Genomic DNA, 14,446 nt, shown 5'->3' with positions numbered 1-14,446 from the left:
ACTTTTCTTATACTAAAACATATGATGTACGATTATCAGCAATGTCATCAAGCATTTGCAAATATGCAAGCCATTTTACCTGATAACGTTATTTATTACCAGTGGTACACTTCAGTTGAACACATCAGATCTGATCATGTCAGCCAAAATTATCTCTTAGTAAAACTAGACAGTCATTTAAACAGTTTTCCTCCTGCCTCTATTATAATAGAAAGTTTATTGCAAATACTTTCCCGAGGGCTAATTGCAGTTACAAACAACATAAGAAAGAAAATACAGTGGTATGTGAGACTATATCTACGTCTAGCCTTATACTATATTCTACAACATACATGGTACTAGTTTTACTGGGTTTGACTTCTTCTTTTTAGGCAATGGAAGACGAATTAACCCACTTATATAATGTGTTACCAGGTACGAGGGGTGTTCAAAAAGTTCTCGGCCTCACCTAGAAAACGTCATGGCAGTAAAATTTTTCTCACACTATTTTTTAATATAGTCCTCTCTAACTACAATACACTTAGTCCAGTGATGTTCCAGTTTTGTTTTCCCCTTGTGGAATAAGGTTGCATCCGGACCCCCCAGATTGGCCTCTACCGCATAGATGACGTCATCATTACCATCAAAACGATAACCACGTAAGTGGAACTTGAGTTTAGGAAACAGGTAGAAGTCCAAGGGTGCTAGGTCAGGTGAATTGGAAGGGTGGGGTTAGACTGCAAACCCAAATTCGTTTGCTGTTGGCACTGACCCCTGTGTTGTGTGGACAGGTGCATTGTCAACACGCCAGCTCGGAGTTTTCCTCTCCTTTTCTCTTTGATCGTTGTCCTCAAATGTCGTAATTCTGTTTAATAGTACTCTCCATTGATGCGTTAACCCCTTCGCAGGTAGTCAATCATGATTACTTCCTTACTGTCCCAGAAAACAGAGGCAAAAACCCTGTAAACGGACGAAAGTCGCTAAAACTTCTTTGGGGGGCCGGGAAAAATTCTTTATCCATTGTTTGCTCTGCTGATTTGATTCGGGGTGAAAGTGGTGAACCCAGCTCATCTTGGGTTACAAATGTTTTGAGAAAATTGCATGCATTGGACTGAATTCGTTCCTTGAAATGTCCCGCCTGTTTAACTTCTGATGTTCAGAAAACATTCGAGGCACCCACCATGCAAACAGTTTGTTCATCCCCAGGATGTTCGACAAAACATTGTGAACTGAGCCAAAACAAAGGCCAAAGACTCTGCTACATGTCGGACAGTCTCACATCTGCCATTCACTACCATGTGATTGATGGCCTCAACTGGATTGTCCGTGGTGCTGATTTGTGGCATCCTGACCTATGTTCATCTTTTGTGCTCTCCTTGCCGCGCTTTTAGCTAGCAACCCACTTCTTTATAGTTTAATAAGAAGGGGAGTCATCACCAAGTGTCTTGACCATGTCTTCATGGATTTCCTTAGGAGACATCCCTTTTTATCGATACACTTGATCACAGCACACGGTGCTGTTGCGGCCATTTTGTGATTTTGCCCTCACCCACCCCATTTTCACGGGGCGTCACGTGCTAATTAATGAATATAAAAATTTGAATTTTTGTGTGCAGTGATGTAAGACGTCATAGTATACAGCTATATTAAAGAATAGGAGTTTGACCTTTATTTTCTAGGTTGGGCCGAGAACTTTTTGAACACCCCTCGTACCAGTAACTTCTGTCAGATTGTTTGGCTGCTCCCTCAGTAGTGGTAAAGGTTAATGTGTGCACTGAAGCCAACTTAGGTTAACATTCTGATAGCTTTCAAAAAACACAATACCGTTTTTCTTTTTTTTATAAACCAGCGTTACAGACAGGTACATGTCATTATTGTCTATCTAGACTGATATTCTAGTGCCTTCGAAGAGCCAAGACTATGATAATAGCTTCAAGAACAGAAGGCCCACCACTAGTACTTAGTATTCCCAAGGTCTCATGGTGATTATTAACACTTCAGGTTGACAGGTCTGGTCAAGTCAGGTCCCTCCCCGCAACAAGAGCCATCTTAAAGTTGCACTCTCCTCTTGTACTAGCTTGTTTATTGTCTGTTGGATTATTTTGTTTTTCCCTTGGTTGCACTTAATAAACGTAACAGTCACTTCGGCAGTTTTGAGGAACAATGGCTCCATAATGATAGGTCTTTAGTAGCTTGACCTCTAATGTGCTCAAGGTCAACCGCCAATGGCCGGAGGGAAGTCGACTGTTTGTTGTTTTTCTAAGAAGCGGGCGGATCAGGTATCCCATGATGCTTTGTCACCTTGAACTGTATTTGAGGACACGGTTTTGCCGTGAGCCTGGTTCGACACACGAGGCCTCACCTGTAGCGTCTAGACCTGCATGTAGCCCCCCGGAGTACGTAAATTTAAATCTAGCAACTGGACCAATTCTCTGAAGAGTCAGACATTTCGGAGAAGAAAAATAAAAGTATCCTTGGGTACATTTGTGTGATAAGACCAGTTGAATAAGATTTTAAAAGATGCAGAGGATGGGAAAATCTAGTTAATTTTGTAGCTTAAAAGTGTTTCCTTAGATTATGCGTGATGTACGGTAATTTAATGGGAAAATACTCTGAAACTGACACATGTCTGAAGTAGTCCACTGGCATATTAGAGTATACATGTATAATGTTTTTAGGTACGTGTATTACACAGTTAGTGACGGCTGCTTATATAATACATGACACAAAATGACTTGATCAATCAAGTCGTTTTAAATTGCTGTGTAATAAAATAGATCCTACTGTTAGTCATTGGAAACTTATGATTGCCTACTGTGAACATTCAGAAGTATTTCGTTACTCGGAAGGAGCAATGAAAGACACCACATGTGTTTGGCATGGCTAGGAGAAGCTCATGACAGTTTAAATTGGATCTCTTCCTTTGTTTGGCTTTACTTTGTAATCAGTTGTCATCTATAGGGGCGTCCATGCTCATTCTGATTCAGCAGTGGTGATATTGGATGATGATAATGTTATCAAATGTTGCTTCTTAAGACTCTTATCTTAATACGTTTGGTTCAGGTAACAATTTTTTTTTTTGTACACACTCCCTCCAAGCATCTTGCATAAAGAGAAGTCAGGTTGGTCAGGTTTGAAATTTGGCAGTTGATGTCCGTTAAATTTACTAATATCCTCTTCACCTTTGTTAATGATCTCAAACCGTTTACAAAGGTTTGGATAATTATAGACCTGTATTGAGTACAGTACATAAACAATTGTGAGAGTCCATTATAGTGATTAAAATTTATCCATCAACGGATCTAGTACGACAAATTTGCAAATCCTTCTAGGTATGCACACTCCGGATGTGTACAGGGAATTGAAAATGCTTCATGTGGCCTTTACAATCCCGCAGATTATTTATTATTCATGAAATACAATATTTTGGGAAAGGTCCGCTGTTGAAGGTCACCCGGCGGATAAAGGTTAATAGATCTTAAGTATTTGAGAAGGTCGTTCCTTTGCTTTCAAGATAAATATTCAAGGAGGTTATCCTCTTCAAGGTTGTAACTATAGCTCCCTTGCAGGGAGTAACGACTCTCGAGTTGGTATTACCTTGGAAGTCAGCATCAAACTCACATGTACGCAGTTATTTTTATCACTCCGTGACGATTTTATAGCTCGGTGGTGATTTTATTGCTCGGTGGAAATTTTCCTGTACTTTTAGAGCATTATACCTGTCGCTTGTCATGTATGCATATGCCATATTCATGTAACTCAGCTGTTTTGCTCATTTTAATTGTTTTATCTTGTAAATTGCGTAATGTACTCAGCAGGACACATGGTGATACAGACAGGATATACAGTTTGTGTGTAAACATTATGTATATGTAAACATTATCAGATATGGATCAGATGATATTGTCTAACGAGACAAAGATGACCTTAGTTGGTTGTTTATATCTAATCATAATCAACTGTGTTAAACTTCAATATACAGTCAAACCAGTACGAGTGACAGTAGGCAACATACCAGGGACCACCTGGCCAATTGTTGGTCCTTTATACAACTTACAAGGAGATAATTTTTCCCATTCAGACCAGTGCCAGTTAATACTGTTTATAGTGACCAGGCAGCTGTCCACACTCCACATAGACCAGATTTTATCGGACCCCTGACTGGTCTTGTTGAGCAGTTTTGACCATAAAAGTTAAAGTAACGAGGCATGTTCATATACACAGCACAGACATTTTCGTGCAGTTTTAGATGATAAGTGTACAAGTTTAGCTTAGTTTATCCTCAGGATGATACTAGTAGCTAGCCAGTATGCAAATATCAGTTGATCCAATCTATGTGGAGACAAAGTTCATCTTCTACAGTGTTCCAGCAAACATGATTAGACAAAGCGTACCACGAGGTTATCGTTTTCAGCACGGAGTTTGCGCTCACAGTTTCCTCGCGCCAGCGCCCGCAGGCTCGGAGCATACGTGTCAAGGATGTGCACGCGGCAGAGGCGTTTGATACCCTGGTCACGTCTCCTGTCACCTTGAGGATAGCATTCACTCCAGCAGTTCCATTAAACTTAGAACTCAAGGCCCCCAAGGTCAAGGTCTGGGGTGGCAGGCACAGCTTAAGGCAGTGCCTGTTGCAAACAGACCAGATAACTCTTACTACTGGTTAATTAGTAACTCATTGATTGGCAGGTCATGGAAAGGTGAATTATTTTTGGTTATCTGGTGTTATATCTGTCAGGTGGACGTCAGGACGTTGCCCGTTCAGGTGGCAGGTGAGTTTGTTCGTCAGGCACAGGGCAGGAAATACGGCGGTCGATCCTGCCTTGCCTGTCAAGGTCATAAAGAACTCTGCCGTATCCTGCCCTGTGGTGCCCTTTATAGCTGCAAATCACAGATTAAACACTTGTTTTGCATTCCCCAGCCCAGAGACATGCTTTATATTTAGATTGTGTCATACTTTTCCCATGAGATGGCCCTCTGGGTGACATGTTGACATTAACACAATATCAGGCCCCCACAGTTATCCTTGCACCTGCTTCATTTTATCTTTATTTCAGTATTCTATCACCAGGGAAGCTCCCATGGCGGAGCAACCATGTGGCTGTTAACCTAGAAAGTCCCTGTAAATCTACCCAATCCTCGGCTTTGTTGGCTCAATTTTATAGCTTGGACGCTTTTGTGTCTGGTGTTGGGAGGGGGGTGGGAAGGAATGCCATGCCTTACTCCCATTGACCTTGAAGGTATTACAATGTAGACTACATTAATAAATCCATCAGCAGTTATGGTTGGGATCCCATATAAATCATGTATATCTCCCTGGAGATTTGCAACTCGACATAATTCAGCTGCACTGGCTACATGAGATGTGTAGAAATGAGTTTTCCCTGACAAATGGAACGTTTATCTGTCAACGACGACCTCTGCTCTATCAAACTGTCAACTCTGGTTAATACAGCAAATCTCTCCGCCGGGAGAATGTGATCTCCTTAACAACAGCCTTGCTAGACAAATGCTCATGAATATTCATGAGGCTGGCACAGGTAGCTCAAGGACTTATGCAGATCAGGTGTGCCCATTCTAGTTCCATGTGGAGGGGCGACTGTTAAAACCAGGTCACCTGTAACATTATCCCTATAGACATTTGTGGTTAATGACTCAGTTCTAGAGACAACCTTCGGTCCAAATAAGCTTACCACGGGATTTACAGAATCGGGATAAAAGCTTGCATAAGGTTCTCCCCCCTGTTTTGAGCTGTGGACTGTTCTGTACATTAGATATGAGTTGAACTCTGAGTCAAGGACACCCAGTAACAAGCTGCTTACATCTGTGGGAGGGGCCGCCTCGACTATTGACCTCTATACGTCACCCGCTCAAGGACTACTGCCAGTGGCGTGTGTGTGTCTGGCACAGTGGAGCTGCGTAAGGCGTACTGACAGGAGCGACGCACACAGCTGGGCACTACTCAGGATCCTACCAGTCCGCTCACTACTACAGACTACAACAACACGCTGGAGAGAAACATGTTCTCCTCGAGTATGGGCGACACGAGAATCCGGCAGACGAACGCGGCGGCGGCGGCGCCGTCCTACCACAGAACAACAGAACCGCCGCACTACACGAAAACGCAGATGCATGTGCCGTGGGTGATGCAGGCCAGAAGATGTAGCTGTCCGCCGCAGGAACTCAAAAGCACCATTCTGTACAAACTGTTAACAGAGACCACGTCGATGAAGGAACCCTCCCGCCGACACATGGACACAGCAGTGCCTAATAACCAACAGATAGTCCTGACCTGCTAGCCCAGGTAACTAACACACCTTTTCTTGGCACACCTTGCTTAGCGCTACAGCCCTGCCTCAGTCTACAAGCCTGTCATCGCTTATCTACGAGTCTTATTTGTTCTCTGTCATTATTGTGGCAAAATGGGTCAGCCGCTTGTCACTAAAACAGCCACTGCACCAGATAGCTGCCGTCATTTTTAGCATTACTGATCAAACAGTAAAAATAGCCAGGGTACGTGCGCCACTCAGACGTTACTAGGTTAGCCTGTGCTTGCGTGACTGAGTTGACTAATCCGGTGTGACCTGTTTTATATGTTGCCTTTATGATTCAGCTATAAATAGAAAAAGTTGTCACACCTTAATATTGCAGGTGTGACAGACAAATTGGTTTCCTTCTATTAGAGACAATGTATTAAAAATTTGTGTGTGCCATGATGGATGAAAACAGCCAGTTGCCCGATGTTGTATTTTTGGATGCTTATCTGCATGTATTAGGCTGACTCACGCTGGCTCGTTTCCAGGCGTCTGCAGTTAAAGTGTTTGTTTGGCAGAATGTCAAACCTTTGTCCTACATCTTGGGGCTAAATTTGGCTGGCTGGCAGCTTGTGTTTCTCAGTAATAGTGAGTCAGGGACCGGGCTGAGTAACACCGACCAACATGCCCCTCAGGAAAGGCAGTCCGCTTCATTGTGCCAATCCAAGGTCAAGTGGTGATTAAGCCTGTAACGTCTGTCAGCTGGGAACTGGTGTATTAAAAAGTCAAAAACAGCCTTGAAAGCCAAAACTCTTGTCACAGAATGATCAAAGAATGATTTTCGCTTCATTGAGTCTATTCAGGACCCCTAAGTGTTGATGAGATCAACTGACCAGGTGTGTGAAAAAAATAAGTATTTTGCCTCCAAATGTGTATTGAGTACAGGGTTAGTCAACAGGAAGAAGGTTAAAAAAACACGAAACTGAAACCAAAATTTTTTTTGAAGAAATGTTTTTCGCTTCATTGAGTCAACTCAAGGCCAAGACTTGATTAAATTTGTAACCTCTGACAGCTGTATATGGACCTGAGGTTATTAAGAACTACAAATGAAAGACTGTTTTTGTGACTTAACTCAGACACTAGAAACCTGTCACACAAGTTACAGTAAAGGTACTATAATTCTAAAACTTAAAAAGTATGGTTATTATAATATTTGTCAACAATGTGCCTGTATGTCTGTCTGTTTGTCTGTTTATCATGTTTCCATCAGTCAAGAAGGCATGATTGTGCTATGATATGATATTTGGTACCTGTATGTGGATGCTAGTAGGTCTTACTAGGAAGAGGACAATCAAGTTTGATTTTGGGCCTCCTGGCAGCTTTACTTGGTACTGCAGCAGAAACTACAGAAATCATGCTGCAGTCTTGATTTTTTTTTCTGTTTTGGTAACAGGTAGCTTTTGACAAATGGAAGAAGTACCCTTATTGTATTGTGGGTTTCAGTCCCCTATGGCAGCTTGTTGTACAAAATGTATTTATGTGTAGGTTATCAACAAGTGAAATCACCATATATAGGGTTGGGTGATATATTTCATACCATGAAGGGCTGTATTCACTTCCCTGCACAGCTGTCTGGCAATAACCTTCAGAAATAATGTTTGATGACCATGGCCTTGTACCAGTCTTACTCAGATGTTGGCAAATCCTTGAGTTGTGGCTGAAAAGCTTTCTACAACAAACTGGAATCTTTTTGAAGCTAGCTAATGGATGGTCTGTATTGTTGCGAGTACAGTAATTGTCTTGTTCGTGATGTATACAAATCCTTGAAGTACAGCTAGAGAAAGATTTTGTCACGACACAGCAGCCTTTTGAAGTCTATCTCATAATGTATTATTCATCAGAGAAAGAATCATAATTTGTTTTTAAAGATACAAAGGGACCAAAAGACAGAAAAGCCTAATGATTTAGCAGACTGAATGTAGTTTAGAGGCATTCTACTGTACAAAACAACATGTGCATCACTGTCAGAAGTGGTATGCTCAGCTACAAAAGAAATCCTTGGTACAGTATTATAGCTTAAAGGCAATGGCGTGTTAGATTTGATAATGTGCTGAAATGAACCAGAAGAAGAAAATGGTACAATGTACAAATGAAGGTGTTTACTGTGCTTTGAGAGGCAGAAAACAAACTTGTTTACCCGTGACATAATCAAAATACAGTGTAGTTTCTCAACAGATTCTATTTTAGATCAGAGTGGTGCAGGTAAAATTTGCTTGGTGTGGGTTAATTGTTCAATGTTACCTGTACCAGTACAAGTATGCAGAAAAGGTATTTCAACCCCGAGATTTTAAGCCTTAAATTAAGGTGAAGGTGACTGCACTTGGGATACTTTTGTACAGACTCCCCTGATGTGACCCAGACAGTGGGAAATATCTCCCTGCAGAGGGTACTTATAGGTTATCTCCTGTTAGCATTCCTCTTGAATATCTACTGCACACTGGCATGCAATAGTTTCTGGAAGGTACTGTTTAAGCTGATAGAGACAAGAAATAAATCAATGGTCTGTCACCATGTTTATCTGAATGAATGACAAGTCCAGGAGTGTTACTTTCTTAGAATAAAATTTAGGTAACATAACTGTCAAAAACTGTACACAGGAATGGTTCTTCTTCTTTTTTGGTCCGATTTTGAAGCAATTTTAGATACGAAAAATGATAACATTGGGTAGGTGGTTATGGAGTGTATGTCATGAGTTATGTTGTGTATGAGTTATTGTGTTACAATTGTTTGTATAAGTTAACATCACATGCTTGTATGTGCATTGTAGTCAAGTATATGTGTATTCAAACTTGGTGATTATTTGATAATCACCCCTTATCACTTGATGACAGCATATGCTATGATTACAACTAGTTCTATTCAGTATTAGTGGTTTGGATAATTCTGAGCTGATACTTGTAGTCAATACTCTTCTTTCTCCTTTCTTTGAGCTGCTTTAAGGTACCAGACAGTACTTATTTTTTGCTGATTGCATGATTGGCACACAGCTAAATGCTTGTTTTTGTCTCCAATTGTACATCATGCACAGCCTGACAATGTTAAAGGTTACCAGATGATCACAGACAAAGGCTTGAACATTCCTGTGTACTACATGTAGGTTATGTCAGCTAGCTTTTCTGGGAAGAGTCAAAATGTCATGAACAGGAAGGTTTGTTTTTGTAGCAGGTAGCTATAGTCTAGGGATGATCAATAGATGTAGGATATCAGCCATCTCCCTAAACAAACAGTGTCCTCTGGTGTTACATCCTGTAGAAACGTACGTACGTACGTACAATGTGTATGTAATGTTTATGTTTTTCCTGCAGTTTTGAATGTCAAAGGCCAATGTCTGCAAAATACAATCATACATGACTTTGTCACTTGTTAATTCATTCTTTTACTCAATCATTTTGATGATTTTCCTGCATTTATTCAATTGTTGAAGTTAGCAAAGTGACATGTACAGGCCATGGCAATACAATATAACCTCCAAGCAGATCTCTTTTGGTGACAATACAGTGTCCATTAGCCATAGGAGTTTGCACCGCCACCAAAAAATCTGCGGACAATTGAAATGTCAAAGGCTTCAGTGGCGGTGCAAACTCCTCTTGCTAATGGATACTGTCTTGCCACCACAAGGGATCTGCTTATAGATTAAGGACAATAGCCAATCCAAGTATCCCATATCGTTCTCAGTGTGGTTATAGGTCGGAATATGCAGACAACCTTGAGCTAACCTTCACCAGCCAGCTGTGGGGGAGGGGGGTGAACTTCTATGTCTGGGGTCCTGCGAGATCTCTCCCCAGGGACTCCAAGGACATAGTTGTGACCTTGTGTTATATTAATAGACCATCTTATCATGTCTGGCCTTCTCAGAAAGGAAAATTGCCTCTTCATGTATCCATCACTGTGATGAGATGCAATAGCACTACCAGTAATGTTACTCTCTTTGACGCTATTTCAAACAGACTTGAAGACAGCAGAATGCATTGAAGTCTGCACGAAATTGCCCAATAATTCACCTGTAATTCAGTTGCCTACAAGGACACAAGTGACAAGATTGTACTAAATGGGTAGAACCAAATTTCAATGATTCTGGACTTAGAGTTCATAAGCTATAAGGGACTTGTTTTGGTTACAGTAGCATTTTATTTTTCAGAGACCACTAAGTCAATGTGATAGAATTGAAAATAGAAATGATGAGAAGCACTAAATTTCAGTCATTCTGGACTTAGAATCAGAAGTTAGAAGGGACTTGTTTTGATTACTAGCATTTTATTTTTCAGAGACCACAAGTCATTGTAAATGTGATAGAATTGAAAATAGAACTGATGGGAAGCACAACTGTTGTCTGAGTACTGCTACAGTAGTGATGTGTATAAGTGAGATCATAGCCGTGGTATTTTGTGTATGCTCGAGCATCAGCATCAGCATGCTAAATTTGACTAATCTGTCTAACCTTAAGTGATTCATGGCACAGTTTTTAGCCTTGGATTTGTTTAGTCAGGTGGTAGAGAATGTAAAATGCACCAATTTTTCCTGTCCATCAAATGAGCAAATAATATATAACATAGAGACTAAATTGTAAATGTGACATTCATTATTGATATGATTGGGCAAGTTTTCCTTTTGATTTAATAGCTAGGACCTGCCTTTTAAATTTGTTGACCTTGTCAATACCATGTTACAACCCTGTGCTCTTCAACAACACCATGCCTATGTCAGAATTGTAGGGATGTCAGAACATCATAAGGGCTGCTTCCACCTCACTGCAGGTACTATTGTATGTTCTAATTTGCCTAGAAGATAGGAGACAACAGTCCCCAAACCAGGCCCCAAGTTCCCAGTGTTTATAATTATGTTACTGGCACTACATGTTATGATGATCTTACTGACCTTGACCTTCCCGCCCCCCTCCCCCCCATGCAGATGTTCCAGGCCTGGCAGACGGGAGACAAGTGGAGATCCTACAGAACAGTGCCCACCAGTCCCTGAACGAGTACACCACTGCCAGATACCCGCGCCAGCCCCTGCGCTTCGCTCGCATCCTCCTGGGCCTCCCCGCGCTCCGCAGCATCAAACCCAAGATCGTCACCGAGCTGTTCTTCCGACCTCTCATCGGCGCCATCGACATGGAGGTCATCCTGACGGACATGCTGCTGAAGGGCTGCTGATTGGCTCGCCGCCGTCTGGTGCATGCTGGGATGTACGCCACACCGGTCATAGCAGCTTCTAGATAAAACAAACCTTTGATCTCCAGAGCCTCGCCTATGTAGCTGACAAATTACTTGATTCCTTGTGGGTATTTTACGTTGTAATGAATATTGAAGCTGTTTTTCTTCAATGAATATCTTCAACAAATTGTTAAGTAGAAAACAGTAGAGAAAGTTTGCAGGGTTTGCAGCATTTATCCATATTGCAGGCCCAGCTTCTGTTTTCTCAACTGAATGTCTAATAAGATGCTTATATTGCTGTACTCTGGCCCAAACCTAATAGTATCATCCAGTCATCTTGACTTCTGTATTGCTGGTCTGCTTGTTTTTAACACTGGTCATTTTGGATTTGGAAAGTCCAATGCACTTAATGTGAAAGCCCCATGTCCATTTGTTACTACTACTTCTTCTTTTAAGGCCTAACATTGCATTTCATTTGAAAAAACATATTTCCCTTTATATATTGTTCCTTTATTTCATTGAAATTGAGATGTCTGACTCTAAAAAATGTATTGGGGGTTCCAAATTGCTATTGAAGCTGTCTTTCCCCATCAGAAGTGACCAGTATTCTGTGCAGCTTGCTGACTTATGGATAAATATACTCAGTTCATCACAAGGCATGGGTACAGATTTATTCTGTCTATATACACTTCATTATGGGTTATGATTACCCTTTACGTGGACGCACGCAGGCATCATTAGAAGCAGTTACCATATTGTAGATGAGTTTTTTTCCCTGTGCAATCGCTGAATGTGTGTATCATGTTACCGGCAGCAGCCAATATATTCCAAGGTCGAAGGAGATTCCCCCTAGTCTCTGGAGAATGCCAAGCGCGCATCAATTTTCGCCTCGTCAAATCTCACACATGACCTTGAGAAGGAATCTCCGCTGTGGATACGACCTTTGAGTCAAACATGGTTGCTGTTTTCTCTCCAAACAATCCCATCATCCACCACGCTGTCTGCACACTGACTGATGACATATACATGTACAGGGTGAAGATATATATTTAGTTAATAGACAACCGTTATACTGTCTGTACAGATAGATAACTCTGGGTTTGTGTAGGCACTGTTGTAGATTACTCAAATGAAGTTATGAAATTATGCTGTTGTACCCACAGTTGCACCTACATTGCCATATATGTTTTTCAAACCAGTTATGTAGCTTGTAACTTATGATGCTTTCAGAACCACAATTGAAAGAAAACTGTTCTATTTTCACTATTGTACAAAGCAATTATATCTGCTGTAGACATGAAAGCTGTTGAATAAAAAGTAAGCATAAAAACCTACTGCTATATAGGATCTATAATTTACATCCATATGAAACGTTGCCAGCTGGAATAGCTGATAGAAGTTATGCTTATATAATTATAAAGTGATGTTGATTATATTCGATATCCAGTGTTGAGTAGGTAGAAAGGTGACACGCTGAAATATGTGTACAATACTTGATCATGATGTTTAAAGCGGATATTTTATTGTTTAACTGAGAGGGACCAAGTTTCATGTTGCATGTTGTGTAGGTGGCTGAGTAAAAACTGGAATAGTTTAAATTTTTCAGGATAGTGACTTTGAAGGTTTAGCCATGCTGGTAACTGGTTATCCCTTCTGCTACAAGGTGAATGTTTCTGTGAAAATTTGAACAGTTGATATTATATATATCTGTCATTGTTACCCTGCCATGAAAACTAGAATATTATCAACTTCATGCACCCTCAAAACTGTACAAGCGAGGAGGTTGTAGCCCAACAACCTTCTTAGTACAAGTGACCACTTCTACAGAAATGGGCCATATGGCCACTTACTGGTGGTCCCTTAGATAATTTTTCCCATTGACACAATAATTAAGAACTCTCTCTGTAGCAATCACCATTCACATAGATCAAATTGTATCGGTCCCCTGAGTGGTCCACTTAACTACTTTGGCAGTTTTGACTAAACTTTGCTCTGATCATGTTGACTGGCTTTTAAAATGCTGAAAATGAAAATGGGGCCTGGCATGGTGTCTTGACAACTGGAGTTATGACAGGATGTCTTGGGTTCCAATTCCTGACAAATTAGATATTCGATGTTATCATTATTAATATTTCATACAGAGGTTAGGCTGGGGTCAAGGAGAGAGAGGTCCCACTGTTGCAATATCAATGTTTCCAAGTGTTTTTTTTTGTGTGTGTGTTTGATGAAGGAAAGGAAAAGTCCAATGCAGCTTTCTTTTGAGAGAAAAAAAGACCACTAGAATGTAAAGGTAATGAGCAAGAGTTGTACAACAGTATTTTCTTTAAAAGTAGCCATAATGCTAAGTTTCAACAATTGCAGTTGATGGTTTATCTGCTGAACTGTCATGTTATAAACAAGTATTCTGTGCATTTGTGTTTGTATATTTCAAGTGGAACAAGTACTTGATTGATGAATAAGTACTTGATCAATGATGTAACATGTGCAGGGAAAGGCTTTATCTTTCTATGCCTAAGAGTTAAGACTGGTTGTGAAGGTTAAGTTGGGAGATTTGGGGTTGTTTTTGTCTGGTGTAGGGAGCTGAAGGTCTGATATTTCTACACCTGGAGGGTTTACTTCAATTCAATATAGCGTTATCTGTATAATACTGCTTGGTTTAGCCATTGCTGCATTGTGTGAAGTGTTCAGTTCCAGCTAGTAATATTTTCATGAGTTTGAGTTGAGTTGTTCAATAAAACAAGATAAGAAGTTCCATTTTGTCTCCAGGGGTCCTACTTTGTTCTGTGCACAGGTTCTTTAGCGTTTAATTTATTGTTTTTTATGTACAAAATCATGCCTAAGGGCAAAGTAACACAGAGATACCATAACATGAAAAGGAAAACGCATCGTCTATAGTATAGATCTTGATGTTTTATAAGGTGCATATTCCTGCTGAGGGCTTTGAGGAGGATTTTGTGATCTTACTTCTAAAAGGTTTTCAGCTGGTGGAAGCTCGGTGAGATT

The 14,446-nt window shown here is 40.7% G+C and overlaps 1 protein-coding gene across 4 annotated transcripts in view; it reads left to right on the top strand.

The window, feature by feature from the left end:
* Positions 1-14,195, top strand: part of LOC109481230 (nuclear receptor subfamily 0 group B member 2-like) — a 24,489-nt gene extending 10,294 nt beyond the window's left edge. For all 4 annotated transcript variants that reach the window (XM_019783771.1, XM_019783772.1, XM_019783774.1 and 1 more), the window contains exon 3: positions 11,199-14,195. In XM_019783771.1, the coding sequence (XP_019639330.1) occupies positions 11,199-11,443 (245 nt within the window). In that variant the 3' untranslated portion in view covers positions 11,444-14,195. The remainder of the gene's footprint in view (positions 1-11,198) is intronic.
* Positions 14,196-14,446: the final 251 nt, after the last annotated feature.

The sequence above is a fragment of the Branchiostoma belcheri genome, unplaced genomic scaffold, assembly GCF_001625305.1.
Source record: "Branchiostoma belcheri isolate BF01 breed outbred unplaced genomic scaffold, Haploidv18h27 scaffold54, whole genome shotgun sequence".
Classification (NCBI taxonomy): domain Eukaryota; kingdom Metazoa; phylum Chordata; class Leptocardii; order Amphioxiformes; family Branchiostomatidae; genus Branchiostoma; species Branchiostoma belcheri.
This window is presented reverse-complemented; position numbering and strand designations above follow the sequence as displayed.